The 23,616-nt window shown below is 45.0% G+C and overlaps 2 protein-coding genes across 4 annotated transcripts; one reads left to right on the top strand and one right to left on the bottom strand.

Annotated features, from left to right (window-relative positions):
• Positions 1-2,034: 2,034 nt before the first annotated feature.
• On the top strand, positions 2,035-19,561 carry rgl2 (ral guanine nucleotide dissociation stimulator-like 2). Of its 3 annotated transcripts, XM_088306637.1 has the most exons (20): positions 2,035-2,588; positions 4,667-4,809; positions 9,755-9,802; positions 9,869-9,943; positions 10,333-10,499; positions 10,564-10,620; positions 11,675-11,874; positions 12,285-12,397; positions 13,006-13,218; positions 13,441-13,544; positions 14,011-14,095; positions 14,419-14,478; positions 14,954-15,052; positions 15,132-15,164; positions 15,639-15,760; positions 15,906-16,016; positions 16,083-16,176; positions 16,691-16,939; positions 17,050-17,164; positions 17,940-19,561. In XM_088306637.1, the coding sequence occupies exons 2-20, from the start codon at positions 4,684-4,686 to the stop codon at positions 18,131-18,133; spliced, it is 2,265 nt and encodes a 754-aa protein (XP_088162763.1). In that variant the 5' UTR covers positions 2,035-2,588; positions 4,667-4,683; the 3' UTR covers positions 18,134-19,561. The 3 variants fall into 3 exon arrangements, with proteins under 3 accessions (XP_088162763.1, XP_088162765.1, XP_088162764.1); XM_088306639.1 differs by lacking the exon at positions 14,419-14,478; XM_088306638.1 differs by lacking the exons at positions 2,035-2,588; positions 4,667-4,809 and adding an exon at positions 8,191-8,375.
• On the bottom strand, positions 19,299-23,342 carry dnase2 (deoxyribonuclease II, lysosomal). Its single transcript, XM_088306640.1, has 7 exons — positions 23,166-23,342; positions 22,517-22,611; positions 21,808-21,970; positions 21,617-21,686; positions 21,148-21,312; positions 20,866-21,063; positions 19,299-20,535 (listed from the first exon to the last, which is right to left on the bottom strand). Exons 2-7 carry the CDS (start codon positions 22,609-22,611, stop codon positions 20,156-20,158), a joined length of 1,071 nt encoding a protein of 356 aa, XP_088162766.1. The 5' UTR covers positions 23,166-23,342; the 3' UTR covers positions 19,299-20,155.
• Positions 23,343-23,616: the final 274 nt, after the last annotated feature.

The raw sequence follows: 23,616 nt of genomic DNA on the forward strand, positions 1-23,616 counted from the left end.
CATAAAACACGGAGATAGAGAGGCAGGCAGACACAGATAGAGGGGGGAGGCTGCTAGGTGACGGCTGGATGGACCCCCAAATTGGGGGAAGAAGATGATGATGATGACAGCGCACGGCGGGATTTGGGGGATGGGGGGGGGCTTGGTGGCACGAGGCCAGCGCGCAACCTCTAAACGGTCAATTAAGCGGCCAATTAGGGAGTCTTGAAACAGCTCGTTAATTGCTGAGGCTGGCTGGAAAATTGGGCTGCAGGGATGCCCCACGGCAAATGACATCACCGGTATTTATCGCCTGTGGATGGCGCACCTCAACTAAGGTGCATTTAACAAAAACAACAACAACTCAAAGGTGCTACCTTAACCCTTACTGTTCGGGTCAAATTGGACAGCCATTAAAAGGCCGTTGACATTCAAGTCGGTTCAAATTCATGTTTTTTGTGTCAAGTCAATCCAAATTTATTTCTATAGCACTTAATCACAAGAAAGTCTAAAAGGTCTTCACGTGTCCACAGTTGACAAAAATTAACGACATCCCCCGATCTTAACCCTCAGGAGGGCAAGGAAAAACTAAAAAAATAAATAAATCTTAAGAAACCTTGAGAAGGTATCACAGACGGGGGAATCCCCTTCCAGGATGATAACGCCACAAAGGAAGGCTGGAGCCAGAATCAAACCCTGCACCTCCGCACTTTGAGGCCAGTTGGCCTTAAAACAATGCTTTTAAAATACAGTAGCATCAAAGTCTTCATTAAAAAAAAACAGACACTTTTTATTGTTGTATTGTAATCAAGCCATGAAGTGCCATGACCTGACTGCATGGAAACAGCTGATAGATGATTTTATCCACAAACGAGCGGTGAGAAACATCCAAATTAAATTTTAAACTCTTCTCTGAAAAACTAATTATGTATTTAGGACATTCCTTCTCAAATAGGGGGTGTGGTGTGATGTCTGGAGGGTGAGGGCTGGTCTGACCTCAGGGAGAATGTTTTTTTTTATTTTTTTCTAGCAGTAGTAGAATCAAGTGTAATTACACATCGACTACAGTAGGTGGCAGTGGCGCACAATCATGACGTCTGTGTCTTAATTTGCTCAAAAACGGCTGGTAAACAAATAAATTACAAGCCGCATGTTGAAAATGGACTAAGAACACACTATATTGCTCGTGTGCATTGAACGGAGCAGCTATCAAGGAAAACAATGTTCACCTGCTTCCAAACTACTGCTATGGAAAGTCTACTCACACGCAGGCACGTCAGCTCTTCTACGTTTGAGATTTTGAGTTCAAACGTTTAGTCACGCCGCCAGCCAAAAAGGCGGCCTGGCTGAGTGCGTGTGCGTGGGTGTTTGTGTGCGGGGGTGGGCGTGTGTGTGTGCGTGTGTGTGCGTGTGTTTCAAAATGGCCCCCGGCTGCCAGCATCTTTCCTCTTGGTGGTCTTTGTGCTGCAATACAAAAAGTGTCCACCAGGAGGGGCGCATGACACGTTGAGGAAGATGCCGCTCAGTTTCCATTGATTGACGCCCTAAAAAAAAGCTTTCTTTTATTTCGGTGGCTATTGTCGACAATGTTTCTTTTTTCTTCTCTTAACTTGATCGACACATGATGATGATGATAGCGCCCCCTAATGTTTGGTTGCCTGGTGTGTGCGTGTGTTTTAATTTAATTTAATTTTTTGTTTTTGTTCATTTTTTTCAACATGTGCCGCGACTGCTTTTGGGAGACTTTCAAACATCTGCAAACATTGATGAGAACTGCTGTATAACAAAGTGCAAACCTCAATACTTGAAACAAGCAGCCCACATGTAAAAGCCAGTAAAAATAATTAAATAAATAAAATAAAAGTAAGTAAACACTTCAAGAACAACTGGAGATAATTCACGAAGGAACTGTACAAACACTTTTCTTGTTCTTTTGTTAATTTCAAGGTTTTTACATATCGATGAAACTCAATAAGAAATTCACGAATATTCGCAAGGGGTTTAGACATCCTTATTTTGTGTCAATAAAACTAGCCAAATCACAACATAAGATTGATCACAAAGGACAAAGACCTGTTATTGTGTACAAAACTTGTCACGATATCCTTTACAGAAATTGTAACAGCATGACAATTGTTTTCTTCACAAATATACTATTCAAAAGCTCTCCGGAAATTTTATGACAGAGAGCAGCTAGAAAATAAATGTAGAATTGTTGTTTGGTTGTTTGGTGGCGACGCTGTTGCCAGCGGCGGTGACGTCACACTCCACGTGTCGTGTGTGAGAGAGAGAGCGTGCGAGAGAGAGAGGGGGGGGGGCGGCCAGAGCGTGAGTCACTCTGTTGGTCGCGTATCAGCTGCTCGCACAGGCGCAGCGGCCACGCCGATAGCGGACGAAGGCGCGGCAAGCAATTTGGGAGAGGCGGACGACTACGCCCCCCCACCCCCGAGCGAGCAAACACCCTCCTGCCCCCCATCCTGACACCGACAGCCTCCAGTTCCGGATGGGCGCGACTTCTCCGTCGCCGTCGCCGTGGCCGTGGCCGCGGAGTCCACCAACCGCATCCAGCAGCTCCTCGTGAGGCCGAACCGAACCGAGCCGCACATGTTGTAAGTTGAGCAGCTCGCCAGCTTCCTCCTTTGAAAACCTCTTCCTCTTTTCGTCACGTCATCGTGTGTCGGGGTCACGTGAGCGTGCATGAAAACGACTTGACAAGGAACGTCCCGGAAATGAAAGAGGATTTCAAATTCATTCTCGCCACAACGCGTTTGAGTTGCCGCGAGATACGAGAGACCCAACTTGCGAGTTGTTGAGATATGAGCTGATGAATCGACGGCGAATGTTGGAATCGCCAACTTTCCTGATGAAAAGTTGTCAAAACAAAGCCTCTGTCGTGAGCGACTTTTTAGCGACGTTGAACAAAAAAAAAACGTGATTACTCAAAATTTGGACTGCATAATGTCATTGTCATTATTTTTGCATGAGGCGAGTACCACCGAAATTTGTGATCTAGGTCAATTTGGGAGCGATGACAGCAATCATCTGTGAGCATTTTGACTGCATCAGACGTGGCGCAAATTTTGCGTTCACATTTGCAAGTTGCAATCAAAGTTTGTTGTTCATTTTGAGTGTTGCATTCACTGACCGCATTCTTTTGTGTTGTGCGGATGACTAAAATTGTTGTCAGATTTTCTGTAATCCTTTTTGATTTTGTTTTCAATGTTGAAATACTCGCTAGTTTGTTTTCAGTAAAGTCGCTTCAAAATAGGGACGGCCCGATACTACTTTATGATAACCGATATCAATACTGCAGCCTTGAGCATCAGTCGATACTTTTTGTCGTTTGTTCACAATATGTGGATGTAATTTGCGAATATTGCTCAAATATTTTCAAAATAATCCTCGCTCAGCAACTGCTCATGTGACGAACGCACAGGCACGTGGCAAGTTGGCAACCATGGCAACAGCTCATCACGCAAAGTGAAGTTGAGTAGATGATGATATCGTTTGGCTTGATGGATTGGATCGGAATCTTTCTTCTTAAAAAAAAAATAATAAAAAAATAGAAAGACAAAGTCTGATACCGATCGATTTATTATCTGGCAATTTCAGAAAAATATTTGAAAAATTGTGATAATAATCAAGAGCAGATGCCGTGCATAACGATTGATGATTTTTTTTTATTTATTAATTTTTTCCCAATCTCATCCTGTCCGGAGTGTCTCCACACCAACCAAATTGTAATCCTGATGCTGTGCTTTCAACTTGCTGTGTTGTGTTGCGTTTTCACTTTGAGTCATCTGGGAGCAAATGAATAGCGGCCATTCATTCGCGGCAAGCCGCGCGACTGAACGACGGACGGACGGACGGACGAGCTGGCCTCCAACCGTCCGTGCGGCTGTTGAAAGAAAAAAAAAGCTGCAGCAATTCAAAATACGGGGCAAAATGACACAACGGAAAGTTGTGCGTGCCAACACTCTTACCAGCTGCCGCCATTTTTGCCACACGAGGGGGAGGAGCGAAACATCTCCGTGCACAAACTTTTGCCATTTTTTTTTCTGTGGGCCAAAAGTTTGTATGTGACCACTACTTACTTTTTTATTTTTATTTTTTGCAACGACGCTCTGCACTTGCATGTCCAATATCAATTGCGTGTTTGTTTTTCAACATATGTGGCCTGTGAAGGCGATTGTGACCAAAACAAACGCAGAATTGAGAGAATCCTCCACCGAGGACTCGACATATCTCAGCAGCCCAGCTTTTTTTTTTTTCCCCTTCACACAAGGTGAAAAAGCAAACAGGCATTTTACTGCTGATTGGCTGCTACCCACTGCACAAGTAACCAATCAGAAGGTGCTGTGGGCGGGACAACCTGCTTCTGCACGCGGGGCCACGAGCACACCAGAGAAAGAGAGAGGAGTGTGCTGCTGCAAACCAAAATAAAATAAATATAAAAAAATAATTTTAATTTATCGGCCTTGAAAGTTAAAAGAAAGACAGATGCGGATTATCGGCAAAATGCCAAATATCGGCCCCGATAATTGGTCATCACTAATTTGAATAACTCAGCAAAAATGTGTAATATCCTAAAACAGATTATCGTTCAAGCCAGACTTGAATCTCCTCCAAAAAATGTAAACCTGCGTCTGACTTTGTGTGTGTGTTGTTTTTGCATTTGTGTGTTTAGCCTCTGCGTTTGTCGTCATGCTGCCCCGTCACATACGAGCAGGTGGCTACGACCTGCCGGGTTGCGAGTCCAGCGCCGTGCCCCTCCTGGCTTACCGGCCTCTCTGCGGCGAGCTGCCGGGCGCGCCTCACGCCAGCGTGCTGGTGAGTCGTCATTCGAGATGTTCTGCAAACTATCGGGCGCGAAGGTTGTCGTCAATCATGTCGAATCAAACGCAGGCACCTTTCATTGAAAATTCTCGCGTCACATGACCAAATATGGACGAGTTTTGCCGTTAGCGGAAGGGCGGCGACATAGAAAAAGGGAGCAAGTGAGAAGGTCGCCTGCATGTGTCAACTTCCCAGCACCACTTTGCAACTCTGTTAATGTTTAACCCGCCTGATGAGGACGCCGATGATGTCAAGGCGCCTTTTAGGGACAAAGATGGAACGAGAACATTTGGAAAGGAGGAAAAAATTGTCAACGAGTTCCCTTCAGTCTTTTTTTCTTTTTTTAATTGATTTGTTTGTCTTAAAGATTTTCGTTGAAAATGTTTTTCATGACTCATTTCTTTTATTTCTCAATTGACCACAAAGCAATTGATGCAAAATAATTTCAAAAAAAATTTAAAAATACAACTCACTGCTCACCATTCACACCACCACTGGCAGCAGTTTTATTCAAATTGGATAAGATAAGATAAGATAAGATGATCTTCATTTGTCCCCACCGTGAGAATCTTGGAGGTTTTTTGAAGCCTTTCTATGTCTTCTTCAACCTCAGGCCGCACGACGTTTGGACGATCTTACATTTGAATTCTTGACCCAAACGACTTCAGCACTCTGCAACAAACAATAAAATAAAAAAACAAAATAAATAACTGAACTAGATGGTATGATTTGGGTAGAACTAATTTGAGGGAAAAAGCCGAAACATGTGGTCGGCGTCATCTTGATTCTTTGCCAGCGTGGGCAGACCCGTGCACGAACCTCCTTCCTTTTGTCGCCGTCTCGTCTTCGACGCTGCGCTGAATATCGAATGCGGCTGCCGCGGGCGCTCTCAGTTGACGGCGGGATCCGATTTCTCGGCCGGCGCCGCCTCAAAAACGGAATCCGATACGACCGCTCGCTGGATTTGAATGACGATGTTGGACAGTGCAAAAGTCGGTCGTCTCCGGGGGGACCACGCGTTCCGTCAGCTCGTTCACGTGTTCTCGAAAGGACTCAAACACTTAATGCAGAAGGAAATATTCACTGGGGCTGCCTTCTGGTGATTTGGCCACCGGGGGCAGCATGATAGTCATAAAGGCACAAATGAAGAAGACTTTCACAACTACTCCAAGTGAGCCAGTAAGCTGTCGAAATTGTTGTCGTTTTTCGCGGAGCGTGAACAGCATTTTCCTGCATTTTGTTGTTTGCATGTGCTGCTCCACCATTTGTGTACCAATATATTCATGTTTTCATGACGCTGAGCTGAGTTTGATGTGGTTGTTTAAAATAGAAAATGTGAAATGCATTTTCCATGTGGATACATTTGCCTGTTTTTCATGATCGTGCTTGAAGCAACTTCATAGCACAATCGTGATTGGCCGACTAGAGCTGACACTTTTTTTTCTGGAAATGGGGCATCTTAGAAATAGAAGAGAGCAGATAGCGGTTGCCGAAGGCTTGCAGGATGAAAGGCTGGCAAGACGAGCAGGAAGGAAGCCGTTGTGCCTGGGGAACACCTTAAAAAAAAAAACTCACACACGCACACACACCCCCCCACACACGCACGCACACACACACACACACGCACGCACACCCCCTCACACACGCACACACACACACGCACACACACACATTGGTTGGCCTCCAAAAGCAACTCTTTGTTTTTTGGCTATTTTTTCAGTGCTCATCTGAATGATCGCTCAGGAGAAAACATTTGCAAGGGCAGACAAATAAACGGCTCGGAATCCAAAACCCAAAACTTGTTAACTGTAGTCGATGAGTTGAGAATTAAAAGCACCAGGAGGGGCAAACTTTTTGGGCCTGGAGGGCCACATTCGAATTTTAGATGTTGTTGTCCTTTGTGGATGAACTTGTCGCCGTGTTGTGGACCGGAAGACGAACGGAATGGCAAAAGGCCGACAAAAGCGTGTCCGGGCGTCCCTCTTCCTGTGTTTGTCGCCACTTATTTTGCACTTCCTGTGCTCGGCGGGCCAACTTTGAGCAGCGGCGCACCGCAACAAACGACGAGCGGCACGTTGGCTGGTGAAAGCCTCCCACTCAATGTCGTCGTCAGATGTTTGCACAAAGCTGCTGACATAAAATGCACTCGATTGCTAAAATGATAATCGGCAATTACTCTTTATTATAGAACGGCCGAAAAAAAAAACATGTTCCCCAGGGTCACACGTGCCCCCCTCAGCATCGCCCTAGGGGGGCCCACCCCACTATTTGCGAAGCACAGAATTAGAGGGATGCACAGCCCGAGAGTCTGCGCCATTAAAATCGCAACATGGTGAGGAAGGAACGAGCCCGCCATTGTCAACACAACCGGTTACTTTATTAGCTGTGATTCGATCAATCGTTTCAGCTGGAGAATCGACACCAGACGTAATCAATCCTCTGTCAAAATTGCTTTGTCGTGATGATTGGTTGCGTAACTCGCAGCCGAACAAGGACAAGGCCGACGTTTTGCATGAAGGTGGGTGCGCGGCAGCCCGTTTACGCTGAATAGGATGGTCGGACAAACCGGTTTAACAAAGTCCAGACAAACACAAAGAAAAAATAAAGCGCAGAAGAAAGTAGAGAGGGGGCTATTGTTCTGGAAATAACTCGGCGGCTTTTGCTTTGTGCGTTTATGCGGTCGACTGCTCACGTGTGTTTAATTAAGGGTGTGAACATTTTTGTGTGCAACTCAGTCGTGTATTTTACTCTAAAAATTGTGACTTTTGTTTGGCAAAATATGGCAAATGCTAAGTACAGACATTGGCCTCCAGGGGGCGCCACTAAATTCAGACAAATCCAGTTCAAATTCAACGTCGTTTTTTTTTAAGCACACAAATAAAAGCAGCCGATGAGCCACTAGGTGGCGTCCTCAGACAACAAATAAAGATTAGATCAGCTCACAAACTCAAATAACCCATTTGGGTTTGATCACCATTTAGGAACCTTATTGTTGTTTCTTTGCCATTGTTTAAATGAAAATAACACTTCCAATAAAGCACACCAAAGGCAATAAAGTTTGACATCGTCACTCAATTTCCTTCAACACCGCAAGAATGTCCGTGTAGAAAACAAGCACGATGGCACAAAATTCTGCCAGCTGAGAAATTTTCTCTCGATTTATTGTTTTAGTTGGCTTAACAATTACAATCGAGTATCATTCACATGTAGTTTTGTTAAAAAAGAAAGTGACCCGGTAAGAAGCAAGAAGCGCAGCACGCACGTTTGTTTACGTGCAAGTGTGTTTAAAGGGTGTGGCCAAGCTGACGCAGGCAGGTGAGGGCGGGGTCAGGTACAGTCTCGGGGGGGGGGCGTGGGCCTTTGCCACAGGCGAGAGAACCGCGAGTCCAGACTCTAGCGGCCGTAGCTTTGTCCTCGGCGAAGCGCCTTGGAAGAGGAAACTCGCCGGCCGCATGCGACAGAAGGCGCAGCGCGCAAATGCAAAGAGCTCCTGCGCGTCCATCTTGAACATTTCCCGGAAGCTCCGCTGCTGCTTCCTGTCTGGACTTGCCAGACCAAAGGTCAGCGGGTTCTCCTCGTCTGTGCGCCGTGCACGTGCACGTGCACGTCTCTTTGTGGCACTCTGCAGTTTATGTCCCAGAATGAGTGTGTGTGTGCGTGTGCGTGCGTGTTGTTGCTTCTTGGATGGGAGCAATTCCCAAAGTGGAAAAACTGGTTTTGGTGTTTCGCCACGCAAGCCTCGCTTGACCTTTCACGACTTTTCAAAGGGAACTTATGTCGAAGGCGAACGTTTGTTTGTTTGGCGAGTGCCTCTCGCCGTCGAAGGCCAGCCGGCTTTGCGTTTGACTTCAAACTGGCAAACGAAGCCCCCGCATACCGCTTTGTCTTTGTCGTCCTTAATGACGAGTTGCTGTCTTGTTGAGCAGGAAGCGTGCGTCAAAATGATTGGCAGCTCTTGTTTTGTTTACACGAGTCTCACGCACACGCCGGCCTCTTTATTCGGCCCAACATGCGACCATGTAACGCCACAACATGAAGCTCATCCACACCAAAAGTGGCAGCAACCCAAAACTTAAAAACAAGCTGGAGCAAATGTCGGGTGGCGTGTAGCTGAGAGTGAAGAAGTTCATAAATCGGCTGCAATGGAGAGTCGGCTTGTGGTTTGCATGAATCAAAGATGAAAAGTTCTGAATTGTATCTATTAATAGTTAACGTAACAAAGCACTTGAATTTCATTTCCCTTTCATGTAGCACTCGATTATCTTTCAAAATAAATTCAAATACAGATGATTTGAGTTGGGAAAAAAAAGAATGTTGGCGTCACAACCTGTAAGAATTCAAAAATTCTACTTGTGGCCATTTATGATTTTTTTTTTTTTACTCTAGTGCAGTTATTTTCATTTTTAAAAAAATTTTCTGTTCATGCCCTTGTATCATTCGGTTTATGTTCTTGACCTCATCCATAATATGGTGAGACTAAATTAAATATAAAAAATGAAATGATTTTATCCCTTTCACACACTCCAAACACAACCAGACTTTTGAGAACGGACATTGATTTTTTTTTTTTAAGTGCTTGTTCTTACTCTGTCGCTCACGTGGTTCTTCCAATAAGAGACCAAGTGTGCTTGCTTCAAGTTATTTGTTATGCTCAGTTGACGTTTTACTGTAAAACTGACACCGAAAACAAAAGGATGGTAAACATCGTAAAAACTGCGACTTGAACACACACCGCAACAGCGCAGGTAACGATCGAGCGCCTTCGTACTACACGGCAAAATTGAAAGTTAAAGTTGTAACTTTGGAGATGAATTCACATGAATGGTAAAAAAAAAAAAAGATGCCACTTGTAAAACGTGTCCGGGATGAAGCGTCCCTCTTTGATGTGCAAGAACACGTTTCGATTGTGTGACGCCCTGGTTGTGTTTGGGTGGCTCAGGTGGACTCGTCGCCCATGAAGACGACGTGGTACTGCCCGCTGGATCTGGTGAGGCCACCGACGGCTCTTTCGGTTTGCTGACAAAAATTGAATGTCATGCGTTTGTGTGTGCAGTCCACAGTGGAGGAGGAGGAGGAGGACGGACTCATCTACACGGTGGTTGTCAAACAAGTGGCCGGCTCCCCCACGGTGAGATTGGCCATCGTTGTATGAGTGCATTTCACCAAGATATGTGAGAGGTTTTCACTTGGGTGTGTGTGTTTCTGTTGTGTCTGACCATATTTTTTTTTGTAGCGTGTGAGTGTGTTCTCATGATGAGAGTGTTTCAAGAGTGTGAGAGTCTTTCACTTATATTTGTGTGTTTCGGTGATGTGTGAGAGCGTTCAAGTGGTATGTGCAAGTGTTTAGTGTATATGAGTGAATGTGTGTTAACTGTGAGAGTATTTCAGTAGTAACTGTGAGAGAGCATTTCTACGCGAGTCTTTCCGTAGTGGATTGTGTGTAGTGTGTGCGTGTGTGTGAGAGAGGTAATGGCTTCCCGTGTGCTGTTTTGCTTTGCCGTTGCCGTGGCGACGCAGTCGTGCGTTTCGCGCTGCCATTGCGTGAAGGCGGGCACGGAGGAGAAGCTGACGCTGCACCTGCTGCGCGCCTTCGCTCTGGGCGACCCGTCCTTCGTCACCATCTTCCTGGCGACCTATCGCTCCTTCACGTCCACACAGAAGGTGTTGGACGTCCTCAGCGACAGGTAGGGATGCTGCGGTTTCCACGGCGACGACCAACGCGACCTCACTCGACATTTGATCGCGCAGGTTGGAGCGACCGCCCGCCGACGCCGATGACGGCCAGCCGGGGAAATCCTTCAACAGGTCGCCGACACTTTCTAAGACACGCGACAGTCCCCAAAAATAAAAATGCTGGTGATGCGACGCAATCAGTCTGATGAGCAGAAAAGCACATTTATGTGCAACTCTTCCATTATCAAATGAAGCGACAACTATTCCCCCCAACAAGAAATATTCTAGGATTTGCGAGTGAAAACAGACTGAAAACATTGCAAACTTCTGCTATCACTTTGAAAAACACTCATCGACATTTTTGTAGATTTTCTGGCGGATGTTGTGGTTCTTTGATCTAATGCACCAATTATTGGGGGATGTCAGATCCAAATAATCATTAGTTGCCACTCTACTGTGATTTTTTAGGTTTTTTTTGCGATGCAGCTTGAAGGCGCATTCGCCCCACCGCCCGTCTTGTTCCTTCACCAAATTGAGTTGGCACTTGAGCAACATTGTGACGTTAGCTGGCGTCATCTAGTGGTGGGAGTCTGAAGCGCACTCGTATCTCATGTCCAAAAAACTGGCGAGGCCTCGAACCGTTTCACGGGGAATCTCGTTGAGGCGAGGAACTCGTATCTCAAGACACCGGCGTACAGTGTTCCCCTGTCAAATTATGCTTCCTTTTGAAGCAATCCTTTTTTGTTTTGTTTTTTACTGTACTGTATCAAGAAGGCAAGTTGCGAGCCTTCAGTGTAATACCGCATTGTGCCACAACATGCCATTTGGCAGCACTGAGCTCTTCTGCAAGACACGCAGCGTCATGAACGGCAAGAAAAAGAGTCAAAGAAATACAACGCTAACTTCTGTTAGCTCGTAACACTGTATGTTAGCATTACGCCATCGTAAGTTTCTTATATCTTTAGTTGAACATTTAGATGTTTAAATATACAATACTTTTATTCAAAAATCCTTCTTTTTTGGGGGGAATCTATTTTAAACTGGATTGGAGCGCATCCTCGGTATTCCGTCCGTGAGCAAGTGACATGAATGAATGTCTCTCAGGTCACTCCACACATTCGACGAAGGCAAAACACACGCGTGGGTGTCCCTAATGTTGTGTCCTGTACTGCCTCCTCCCCCGCAGAGCCGTGTGCTCGGTGTTCGGCGCTTGGCTGGTCGAGTACCCGGAGGACTTCCGCGGCCTCAAGGAGCCTTCGCGCCTCCTGCGGCTGGCGCCGCTTCTTCCTCGAGACTCGCCGTCCGCCGCCGACCTTCGAGCTCGCGTCCTCCGCCTGGCGGAGGAGCTCAGCGAGAAAGCTTTGCTGCCCGACGACACGCATCGAGGTTGCGGCCTTGGACGCGCACGCACGCACGCACACACGCACTGCCCTCTGAAAAAATTTGCTGTTCTTTTTTGGGGGGGGCGCTGGTTTTATTTATTGTTTTAATCCACACTAAGTCATTACAAGTGTCAAGGATATTTTTTTAAATCTCCTTTTTTTATCAACTTCTCTCTCGGTTGTAAAGTTAAATACTACATGACAAAGTTTTGTTGCCAGAGTTAAAGACTAAAAAAAAAATGTTATCCATGAAATGTTTTGTTTTTTTTAATCGGTAATTGGATTTTTATTCTGTCACTAATTGTAATCTGCACAAGGCTCTGAGAATCTACATCGGCCGGCTCCTATTATCAACATTGTTTTTGGGGTTGTGTGTATTGTTGTTCATGTTTTTCCCCCCTCGCTCCCACGCAGACGTGAACGTGGCCAGCAACCCGCCGTCTCCGGACCGCCGCGACTTTGAGGCCGCCGCCATCCTGGACTTCCCGTCGGCCGTCATCGCCGAGCAGCTCACATGCATCGAAACGGTGAGAGCAAATTTTTTTGGGGCATTTGTGCGATCTGCATGTGTGAGGCAGCTTTGCACTGCCGTCCGTTTGTCTTCGTTTGGGAATCAGTAGAAAGTTTGGTCCAATTTCTCCACACTTGGCAGATGTGCTCTCTCGGGAGATTGAAAATTTGAAATATTTGTTTGTCCGACAGCTGCAATTGGTTCCAGAACGCCCGCGATCCTCGTCAGGAGAAGTGGCTCGGCTAATGGATGGATTGTTGTTATTAGTATAGATTATGAAAACGTGATGTGCTCGAGGGAAAAAAAAAAAAACAAAGTCCGATTTGCAATCTGTGCAAAAAAAAAAAAGATTGTTGTTGAGCAGTGTAAACAGTCTGTTCCTGGTTTTTGGGGGGTCTTCAACGTATTTGTGAGCTTTCCATTTCTTTCAGTGGGGAAAGATGATTTGAGATACAAACGCTTTGAGTTACAAGCTTGGTCTTGGCACAAACGAGACGCATAAGTCAAGACGGAATTTGATTTTAGAGCTGCGTGTGTGTTTGTCTTCGGTGCCAAAGTGGTCCCAAAATAAAATGTGTTGTGTGTGTGTGCCCGTGTGTGTGTGTGTGTGTGTGTGTGTGACAGGATCTGTTTGTGCGGCTGGTACCATACCACTGCCTGGGCTCGCTGTGGTCTCAGCGTGACAAGAAAGGTCGCGAGGGCGCGTGCCGCTCCGTGCGGGCCACCGTCCGCCAGTTCAACCGTCTGGCCAACGCCGTGCAGGCCTCGTGCCTGAGCGGCGCCAGCGCTGGCCGGCGGCGGGCCAGGCTGCTGGAGAAGTGGATCGCCGTGGCCCAGGTGAGCTCGCAAGTGTGCCGTCACCTACGACGATGCTCATTTTCAAATCGCCTTTGAATCATCTTTTGCACCTCTCACTGGCTCCTTTTCGTACTCGAGCCCAAATTTCATCAACTCGCTGTGAAACTGAACACGTGCACACACAAGGGACAACTCAGACAAAATCAGTGAACTTTTCGACATGCAACGTGTGTGTGTGTGTGTGTGCGCGCTTTGGCAAAGGCTTGTCGCGCCAGGAAGAACTTCTCTTCGCTGTACGCAATCGTGTCGGCGCTGCAGAGCAATCCCATCCACCGCCTGAGGAGGACCTGGCAGGACACAGACAGGTACCAGCACGCGTGTTGAGCGCCCCCTACAGTTTCCTAGTGGTCCTCAGTACTTGATTTTAGTAGACCTATAAAAAAATATTGACATACTTTTCTAAATTGAAAATGAAATCTCTTGGATACATTTCTCTACTGGCTTGATATTTTTGTTTTTTGTTTTATTGAAGTATTTTACATAGTTTGCAAACATCCAGCCATACGAAATCTCTACTTTGTCGCGCCAGCTTTGACATCGGCGATGATAAAAAGGCACACATGCAAATTCTTCTCTTTTTTTTTTTTCTTTTTTTTTACAAAGATGTAAATATTGTTGGCGTTTTTTCACCTCCATTCGGCGCCCCCTACTGTTTGCTTATTTGACCACAGTGCAACTTGGCGATGGGGAGGTGTTCGTCTCCAATATCCATTTCATTTATGACTTCAAATAATGAACGATATAAAATTGCTGCATGTCATTTTTTTCCAGGGAGGCAATGAGGAAGTACGAAGAGCTATGCGAAATCTTCTCAGACAAGGACAACTACTCGCAGAGCCGAGAGTTGCTTAAGGAGGTGATGAGACGTCTGAGCATATATGAATATATTCTTGTGGGATATTTTCTTTTTCCTCTGCATCGTATGACTCTTAGTGCCGCACTGATGAGCTACGAGCAGTCGAGAGGTCTCGGTGGACAGTAAACTTGTCTGTCTGTCTTCTACTGCCCCCTGGTGGCAATATGCATTACAATGATTTATTTATTTATTTTTGCCAAGGGTGTTTGAATGGATTTATGGCATTTTCACTCAGTTCAATGTGTAAATGCGTTTAGAAGGTCTTTGACCAAAAAAAAAAAAAGCTTTTTTTTTGTTGTTGTTGTTGTTTTTTTTGTGTGTAGGAAGGCACATCCAAGTTTGCTAACCTGGATGATCGCATCAACAACAAACATGACACCAGGGTGAGCCCAATTCATATCGCATATGAAAAAAAAGGTACCACAATATGATGAGGTCATCCCTTGTTGATATCAAGAGAAGAAATTGAGAAATTCAGGAGCTGCAAAGCAACACCCTGAGAGAAAATTGTTTTAAATTTGTGCGTTGTGATTTAATGGCGCAATCCAAATCATAGTGCCGTTGCTTGTGCTGTGCCCGCCTTGGCCACCAGGAGGCAGTACTCTACGATGCAGTCAGAAAAATGTTTCTTTGTCGGTTGCTGCAATCGTTGCCCCTTTTTTTTTTTTTTTTGCCTTGGATTATTGTTTAGAATTGTCTCCATGTGTTTGTGTTGCTTTGAAAAGCGTGACTTTGGATGCTAATCATGAGCATGCCACTTTGCATCATTTGTTAGCGTTCCGCACTGCGGCTTTTGCCAAGATGAAGTTGTGTAATTGTTTTTTTTTTTGTTTTCCTGCTTGTTTTCTGTTTGCGCAGTGGGGCGCGTCGCCGACTTCGCAGGGGACCGTTCCCTACTTGGGCCTGTTCCTGACCGACCTGACCATGCTGGACACGGCCGTCAAGGACCGGCTGGAGGTCAGTGGGTCTCGGCGCACTACGGCGCTGTTTGTCGTGCTCGTTCGGTGACTTGTGTGCTCGTGTCGTGTTGTTGCAGAACGGCTACGTCAACTTTGACAAGCGCAGACGGGTGAGTGGCCATGCACACTTTGACACGTTAGCCATCCATTTTTTTTTTTTAAGCAAGAGCAGAATGCCAGCACCCCATTTTTGAGTCCAAGTTGCACTTTCAGTAAAACAATTGCAACCTGACACTTTGCGACTTTCAAGTGAACTCAAAGCAAAATCAAGGAAAACGAGTTCAGCATCAGTATTTAAAAATTGGGAGACATGGTAACCGCTTCCTGATCTCGGAACATTTGTTAGCCGATCTGCGGAGAACCGCAAGAAGAAAGGAGGGATTATGACAGAGCAGATGTGGAAGATGTCGTCTCTTCTTCAGCAGTGGACATTTTGGAAGGTCGTTTGAAATGTCTGCCACTGTCCCACTCTTAGCTGACGACGACATTTTGCATGCGGGAAGGAGGCCCGTCAGCACCGGCGGGTCGCGCTCGCAAGCTGACGCCGTCATTTCTGCTTCCCCCTTTTTTTTTTTCTGTGACAGGAGTTTGAGGTTTTAGCTCAAATCCGACTGCTGCAGTCGTCGTGTAAAAACTGCGTCTTGGTCCCTGATGAGGCCTTCCTGCGCTGGTACCGCAGCGTCCCCACGCTAACCGACGAGCAAAGGTAAAAAAAAAAAAAAATCTCAAAAAGTGACTTTTTTTTAACCTATACAAATTTATATTAAGATCTCTCATGTATAAAATCCATGTTTTTTCCCTTGAAATTATGAAAGTTTGTATGCGTGTCACGCTCTCTTGTGTGTGTTTAGTTACAGGCTGTCCAATGAGATCGAAGCACCGAGCGAAGCGGCGGTGCAGCCCGCCCGCTGCGTCGGCGTCGGCGTCATCACACCAGCCGTCATCATCACGCAGTGCCCCGAGTAAGCCAGCGTGCCGCTCAAACGTGCGGCGGAGGTTTTTTTTTTTTGACGCCGACTTGTGTGCAGTTTAAGTCGCTCCGGGAACAGCCTGCCCTCGGACGCCGACGCCCCCTTCGACTCGTCGTCGCCCGTCAACAGTTTGCTCTCCAGACTCACCAAGGCAAGCGTGGCCGTCGCTCAACATGCAGACAATGGATTCCACGAGCGTCTTTTGCTTTTGCTCCACAAATTTTCTCTCGTGTGCTCTAAAAACCTTCTGGAGCAATCGGCATTTATATTCAAAGAAAAATTGAAAGCAAGGAACTTTTTTTTTTTTTTTTGACATATCTTTCTCTTTTTTTCAGTTTTGTTTTGGTATTTTTTTAAAAATATATTGTTTAAAATAAATTTTTAATTGAGAAATTTAAAAAAATAATCATTTTTATCTCATTATAAAAATAATGACAAAAGTTTAGTTTAGAAAAGTGTGGTACTTTCTTGAGGAAAAAAATAGATGGAAAAATATGCAACTGGAAAAAAAAAAGTTTTCAAATGTAATTGTTTTTTTCTTCACCCCAAAAAGCGACAACAAAATGAACATTTTTAAGTTTTGTATTTTAAAGAAGTTAGAAGTTTTTTTGCAACTAAAAACAATACAAAGTGATTTTCATCAAATGTATTTTTTTTGTTTCCAGCACATGAGATCCCCGTCAGTGTCGTGTCTGGACGTGGACACGTCGCCACCGGCGACGGCGCTGCCCGCCAACGACATGGCGCCCTTCCAGCTGGCTCCTGGGACGCCTCCCAAATCCCACCGCCGCTCGGCCTCCTGTGGCAACAACCCGTCCGCCTCCGCCAGCAGGGGTCAAAGTTCGGGGCCCGACATGCGCATCATCAGGATCCGCATGGACCTGCACGACGGCAACTTGTACCGCAGCATCCTGGTCAGTGGACGCTCGCACTCGAGGGATGAAACACGATGGAGATGTCCCACAAATGTCGTCCTCCTTGCGCAGTTGGAATGCAAGTCTTGAGTTTTTCCGTCCGTCCTCAGGTGACGAGCGACGACAAGACGCCGGCCGCCATCGGCTCGGCGCTGGAGAAGCACAATCAGGACCCGGCGCGGGCGTCGGCCTACGAGCTGATTCAACTTCTGCCTGAAGGGAAAGGTGCGCTCGCTTAAGCCCCGCCTTTCGGCGCTTCACCATTTGCCGTTTCTGTCGAGGATGCACTAAGTTGAGTTTGGCTTGTTAGTGGAAATTTTGAGTCGTAGGTTTGGAATGTGAATGGATGGAGGGATAGACGGACGTCTTTTAGGAGCTTTGTGCTGCATTCACAGATCAGGCTTTTATTTTCATTTATGATTTTTTTTTTTTTACAATTGTGGTTTTGTTAAGGTGTTGTTATGTCTGCCAAAAGCATAAAAATGTTGAATGATTGTGGCAATACGTCAATATTAACGTATTTGAATTTCCTGCGCATGAAGTCCGTTGAGCTCAGGCCGATATAAAAGTCTAAAAGTAATGCTTTGGTGCCATTTGGTTGCTAAGGAACTGCAAGGAGGAAAAGATCATAAACGATTTTTTTGTGCCAAATGGCCAAAACGTTTATCGCTTATACTTGGTAAATATTCATTTTGACTTTTGTTATGTAAGTTTTTGCAGACTCGTTTTGATTTAACTTAAGTACAGGATTCGAAAGAGTACTTTTTAGTTTTTTACCGCGCATGAATGTGTAAATGTACTCTTTTCATGAGTGAGTAATATTGGAGTATCTATTATTTTTGTACTTGAGTACATTACATTTACATGAGTATTTGTCTTATTTTCCATGGGTACTTGTACTTAAATACAGAGTGAGAGTTTTTTTTTTTTTTTTGTTTGAGTTTTTTTTTTCCCCACACGCGACTTGCGAGTGATGCGAATGGCGCGGCTTTTCCCTCAGAGTTGCTGCTCCCGGCCACGGGCAACGTTTTCTACGCCATGACGTCATCCAGCGTGGACTTCCTGTTGAGGAGGAAAGCCAGCGACGCGTCTGTCGGCGGCTCGCCGTCTCTCGGCCAATCGGAGAGCTCCGCCGCCGCCACGTACCCGCGAATCAAGGCTAAGGGAAGGAGATTGGCCCGAACTCTCTTTTGACGCCAACCCAGCGCACGGCACTTCCACTTCACTACCTTGGATTCCATTTCATGTTGTTGTTTTTTTATTTTATTTTATTTCAGGGAAGTGTCATTTTCCTCTGCAATTTTATTTGATCGACTTTATTTTATTTTTTTTTACAACTTCAGAATATATTTTACAACTTCTCCCAAATGTACTTTTTAAATTTATTTCAATTGTTTTATTTTCTCTTAATTGTATTTGTTCGTGTTTCTTGTAAAAAAAAAAAAATAATTCTGTGAATATGACTGCATTTGACTTGAAATCATTTTGGTTGCTTTTTCTCTCTCACCAAATAATTAGCTATAATTTCATTTGACATTTTGTCTCTATTTTAGTTAGTTTTATTTTCATTTTAGTTTCTAGAGTGCTTAAATAGTTTTGGTTTGTTTGTTTTTGATGAGTGTGCGTACCAAGTGTTGTCCACCAAAATGGCAATCACAGCATGTTTACGAATCTTCTCTTCATTTTTTTATTTTTTTTTTGCCAGCTGGTCAAGTTCCAAATAAGTCGCTTTTTTTTTCTTTTTTTTTCCACGTCTCCAATTTTGATCCATTATTTTGCACTTATCTCCAAATTTCGTGACAGTTTTTGCTTTATCATTTTTTTCCACACATTCAGTATGTCCAAATTTGTCGACATTTTTCACGTGTCTTTTTATTTTTTGCATCGATGTCCAAATTTTTTGCTGCCATCTCAAACTTTTTTCCACCTGTTTTTTTTTTTTAAGTTGAGTTTTTTTCTATTTTTGTGAGTTTACACTTCTCAAAATGTCCCTGCATTTATTTATTTTATTTTTTTTTTGCCTGTATCCTCTTCAATCTCATGTTGAAATGTCCCCTCGCTGAATTCTCTTTGCTTTTTTTTAACTCCAAATTTGGTAAGATTTTCCACATTTTTTCCCATTTTCTCCAAATTGATTTTTTGTTCCAAATGTTATTTTTTTCTGCTCCAAATTCTGATTTATCTCCTCCAAAAATGTTTGAGCAAATGTCCACTTTTTTTTTTTTTGCAGATTTTTTTGGTAGGTTTCTTGTTTGTTTTTTTTTCCTCTACACACCTACAAATGAAGTTTTTTTTTTCAATGCGCATTTCCAAATCTGTGTTGCTTTCCGAAACATCCAACCATTTTACTTTGTTCTGATGGACTTTGAAATGTCTGCACTTCAGCCGTTGAAGCAAAAAATAACTTTTTCCACTTGTGTGTTGCGCGTGAAAGTGTGTGAAAGCCCAAATCCGGCCGTGCGTGCACTGCCAATGAGGCCTGCCGATTGGCCGAGGCGGCGCCAGCTAGCCGATTATCCTTTTCTCATATGAAAAGAAATGTTCATCTCTTTAGTGCCTCTCTGTACAAGGTGCTCACTTCTCTCATGTAAATATTTCCAATAAATGTCCTATTTTTGCACACGCAGATGTACTTTTCTTGCATAGATTTTGTACAACGCTCATTAAACAGATCATGGGCACCACACGGCAACATCTGCTGTCATCTTTGCAAGAAAAAGCTCACAAAATACTTCCCAAATTAGAAAATGGAGCTTTTTTTTTTTTGCCAGCATTTCCAAAATGTTTTGGACATATGGACCAGTTTTTGTCTGTTATTTTGCAAGCATCTCTAAATTTGGAGTTTCTTCACACATTTTTTCACGTATCATTTTTTTTTTGCATCAATGTCCAAATTTTGTTTTATGAGTTTTTTCACACCTGTCCTTAAAATGTCCATTTTCAACATCTTTCGGGTCATCTGTCCACATTCTGCATTCTGCATTGTTTTTTTTTAATTTTTTTATTTTTTACCCCACACCTATTAATATATGGTCATTTTCCCCCCAACATTATGTACATTTTTTCCTAATTATTTTTTCCCAAATATTGGTAATTTTAAGAGTGATTTTTATTTTTAATATATATGTATAAAAAAATTGAGATCCAATCTTTTTTGAAGATTTTCTGAATTTTGATGACGATGCAAGCGTCTCATTTGTTCAACGTGAATTCGCCTCAAGACAGCTTCCGGTTGGCCTCGGCCTGGCACGGCTGAAAGTCCAGCGCGGCGGCCCGGTACGCTTTCCACACGGCGGCGTGGCGCTGACAAAGCGCGCCGCCCCCTCGCTTCTCCTCCGCCTGGTTGCGGTTGATGTCGGCCACGCAGAGCCAGCCTCCCCCGCTCCCCCCGGGCGCCGCCGGCTGAGGGCTGACGGCCCACTTGGAGTGGTCCTTGCTGTTGTTGTAGGGCGACAGCCCGCCCGGGGAAAGGCGCGTGACGTCCAGCACTTTCCAGCCCCGGCTGCAGTTGGATGGCAGGATGCCGCCCGAGTGGATCCAGAACTGGACGAGGAGGTCTGAGCGCAGGGTGGGGGCCACCAACGACTGGTACAGGCCTTCACCAGGACAAGAAAAAGACGAGGAGGGTGAGCGCAACATTCCGCAACTCAAATACTTGGCAGTTTAGTGCCGCAGAACTGTCGTGTGGGCAGGTCTCAAACTCAAGGCCCGGGGGCCAGATCCGGCCCGCCACATCATTTTATGTGGCCCGCAAAGGCTAATCATGCACGACTTTGTGTTTCTTGCTAAAATACCAAAATTGCAAATTGTTGTCAATTTTAAAAACGTTAAAATATTGCAAGCGTTTTTCTTTGTTCCCTTTCGATTTGCAAGCATTCAGGCACGCTGCTACGTGAAAGAGGCCGGAATTGAAAATGCCCTTTTACCGTCGTTGAAGTCGGCGCCTTTGGCAAAGCTGACGAAGTCGGTGCCGCCTTTGGACGTCAACGTGACGCTGCGATTGGTGGCCGGGACTCGAGCGCCGCGTTTATGGCACACGGCGGCCAGGGCCGGCGCCGCTGTCGCAAAGGATTGTGGGACGTGGCAGTCGTACACGTGGGGCTGATTGATCTGCAGCTGCTCGCCTGTCAAAGGGTAGAACGGACTCTCGTTAGAAAACTCCTTTGGTGCGTAGATGTATTTATTTTTTTGTCTTTTGTAACATTTACCGATGGTGTGGAAGCGCTCCAGCGGGAAGGTGACGCACAAGAAGCTTTGTCCAAAAGTGGCGCCGCTGTCGGGGAAGCGGTAGCGTCCCGCTTGTCGAACGGGAGGAAAAACGGGCGTGCTGTGGATCAGCCAGAAACCTTGAGTCCTGTCCAGCAGGACCACACCTCCATGCACGGAAAGAAATGCAACAAAAGGTCAGAAACGTAATTATTGTCACAATCGTCAGATGAGTCAAGGAGATTGTGCGGCCGACTGCAGCTCCTTGCACGTGTGCTTGAATGTTTATCGCGTTCAATAAACGTTTAGTTTTTTGTTTTCCTTTCACTCAAGTGGCGTAACAAACAAATGGTGTTTTTCTTTTCTTTTTTTTTTTTTTAAATGGACAAATGACATTTGTATTCATTTGAGTGGCACACAGAAGTGCCTCAAAACGGCTCAAGTGCTGTTTTGTTTTGTTTTTGAGCTCACCTTTTGTGTGTCCTCCTTTGTGGTTGGACTGATACTGGTCATTGTAAAGGATGTACGCCACTTCTGCATTCTGACAAAAAGAAGAAGGGAAAAAAAAATTGTGTTTAAGCCATCATGGCTTTGGACACATTTCTCACGAGTGCTTTTTGATTTTAGCGAGAGCAGCTGAGAGAGCGAGCGAGCGAGCGCACTTGAGCCTGCGAGTAGAGTTGTCCGAGCGTCCTGCCCAGCGCTCCCGTGGTGTCGTTGATGCTGCCCCGGCCGGGCGTCCAGACGACATTGCCCTCGTCCAGCAGCAAGTACTTCAAACCTGATGACAAGCCGTGCTCCTTCGGCAGCTTGTACATGTAAAACCTCAGTCGGCAAGAAAGAAGGCAGAAATACATTTGTTAGCTTTTTTTTCACGGGTTCAAGAAACGGCTTCATTGATTGGCTGACGAGGACGCTCAGCTGAAATCGTGCCACCGACCAATACTTTCCTCAAGTCCGTTTTTCAACGGCTACCTGTGGATGAGCGTCTCGCCCAGCTTGTGTGTCAAATTGCATTTTGTAAGCTCCCGCACTGACTAAGAAAGGCCTGTAGATGGCGACATTGCATCCCTTGGGATTGAAGATCAGCACAGCTTTTGAGTAGAACATCAAGACTAGGCAGTGGATAGGATAAGATATTTGGTAACGTCAATTATGAGGGAGAAAAATGTCAATGTGTTGGAAGTCGGACAGATTTCGTAACGTGAAACGCGGGATGTAGATGTGCGCAATCAAAAGAGTTTGCGTTGAGGTTGATCGTAGAAAGTGTGACTCATGGTCATGAGAAAAGATGACGCGGTTCATAGAGCGAATGGCAAACGGAAACGCTTCTTTTGGTTTGTTTTGAAGGTTTTGTTGAGTTGTCATTACCAGTCGGTGGGATCGCCCTGGTCGTTGTAGCAACTTATTGGGGATGCGTCGCCCCCGTGTGGTAAGCAGCAAATCAGCAGCAACAGGTAGAACATCTGCAAAAGCACATGCATTTTTAAAGAGGTTTTTGTGTTTTGTGTCAGTGCCACATACACAAAATGACATCGCAGTTGCCCAGGGCTCACCTAACGGCCAATCATGACTCAGCTTCAGAAAAGAGGTGAGCTGTGATTGGTCGTTACCTGTGTAACTGTGATTTTGTTGCTTAACTCATATTCTACAAACGCAATATTAATCACAATGCCGTGTTACGTCAAATGTAGCTCCGTAGAACATATTATTGCAAAGAATTTTTGGGGGTTGACTTCCCCTTTAAATATTTTGTGCAAATGTGTTGCGCTGCAAGTTTAACACAACCTGTACTGTCTTGGAAAAACGTTGGACAAGATGCATGCATAAGCTCCAGGAAAGCCAAATGACAGTCACAAACATGTCATTTTAACTATAAACATGTCGTGTATTTTTTCATGATTTCATCATCTGTAATTATTCATTCTTCACGCACTTGCCATCCAATAAATGATGTCAAAGTGCACGCTGATCATAATAAATAAATAAATGTATAGTTCACGAAATCAACTTGACTTGCCTCGAAATGCGGTCGTTGGTCCTCATGTGAGTTGGCCAATTTGGCTTCTCGGCAGCAAATCACGCATACTTCACTTCCCACTCATGTGGTCCACTTTTCATGCTTTCTGTTTTTTGTTTTGTTTTGTTTCGTTTTCTGAGTGGGAGGGGCTTTCAAAGAATTTGCTCGATTGCGGAAATAAACCTGTCTTCCTCTACTAAAGGAGAAATGCAGATGCAATAAGCGAGACAGTTCGTTACCGCCACCTGGCGACTGTCTGTTTTTCTGATTTCTTTCGCACCGCTTTTATGAACAATATCTTTGCTGCGTATATTTGCGTAGCGCTGCCGCTCCCATTCAGTACTCTTGAATAACGCCTTTTGCGACAACCACAAGCAAGCATTATCATAACCAACACAAGGACGCATTCTCGAGTAGATTGATGCCGCCGCCATATTGGATGTGGCAAAGC

The sequence above is a fragment of the Idiotropiscis lumnitzeri genome, chromosome 10, assembly GCF_059441095.1.
Source record: "Idiotropiscis lumnitzeri isolate Australia: NSW breed Sydney's pygmy pipehorse chromosome 10, RoL_Ilum_1.0, whole genome shotgun sequence".
Lineage (NCBI taxonomy): Eukaryota > Metazoa > Chordata > Actinopteri > Syngnathiformes > Syngnathidae > Idiotropiscis > Idiotropiscis lumnitzeri.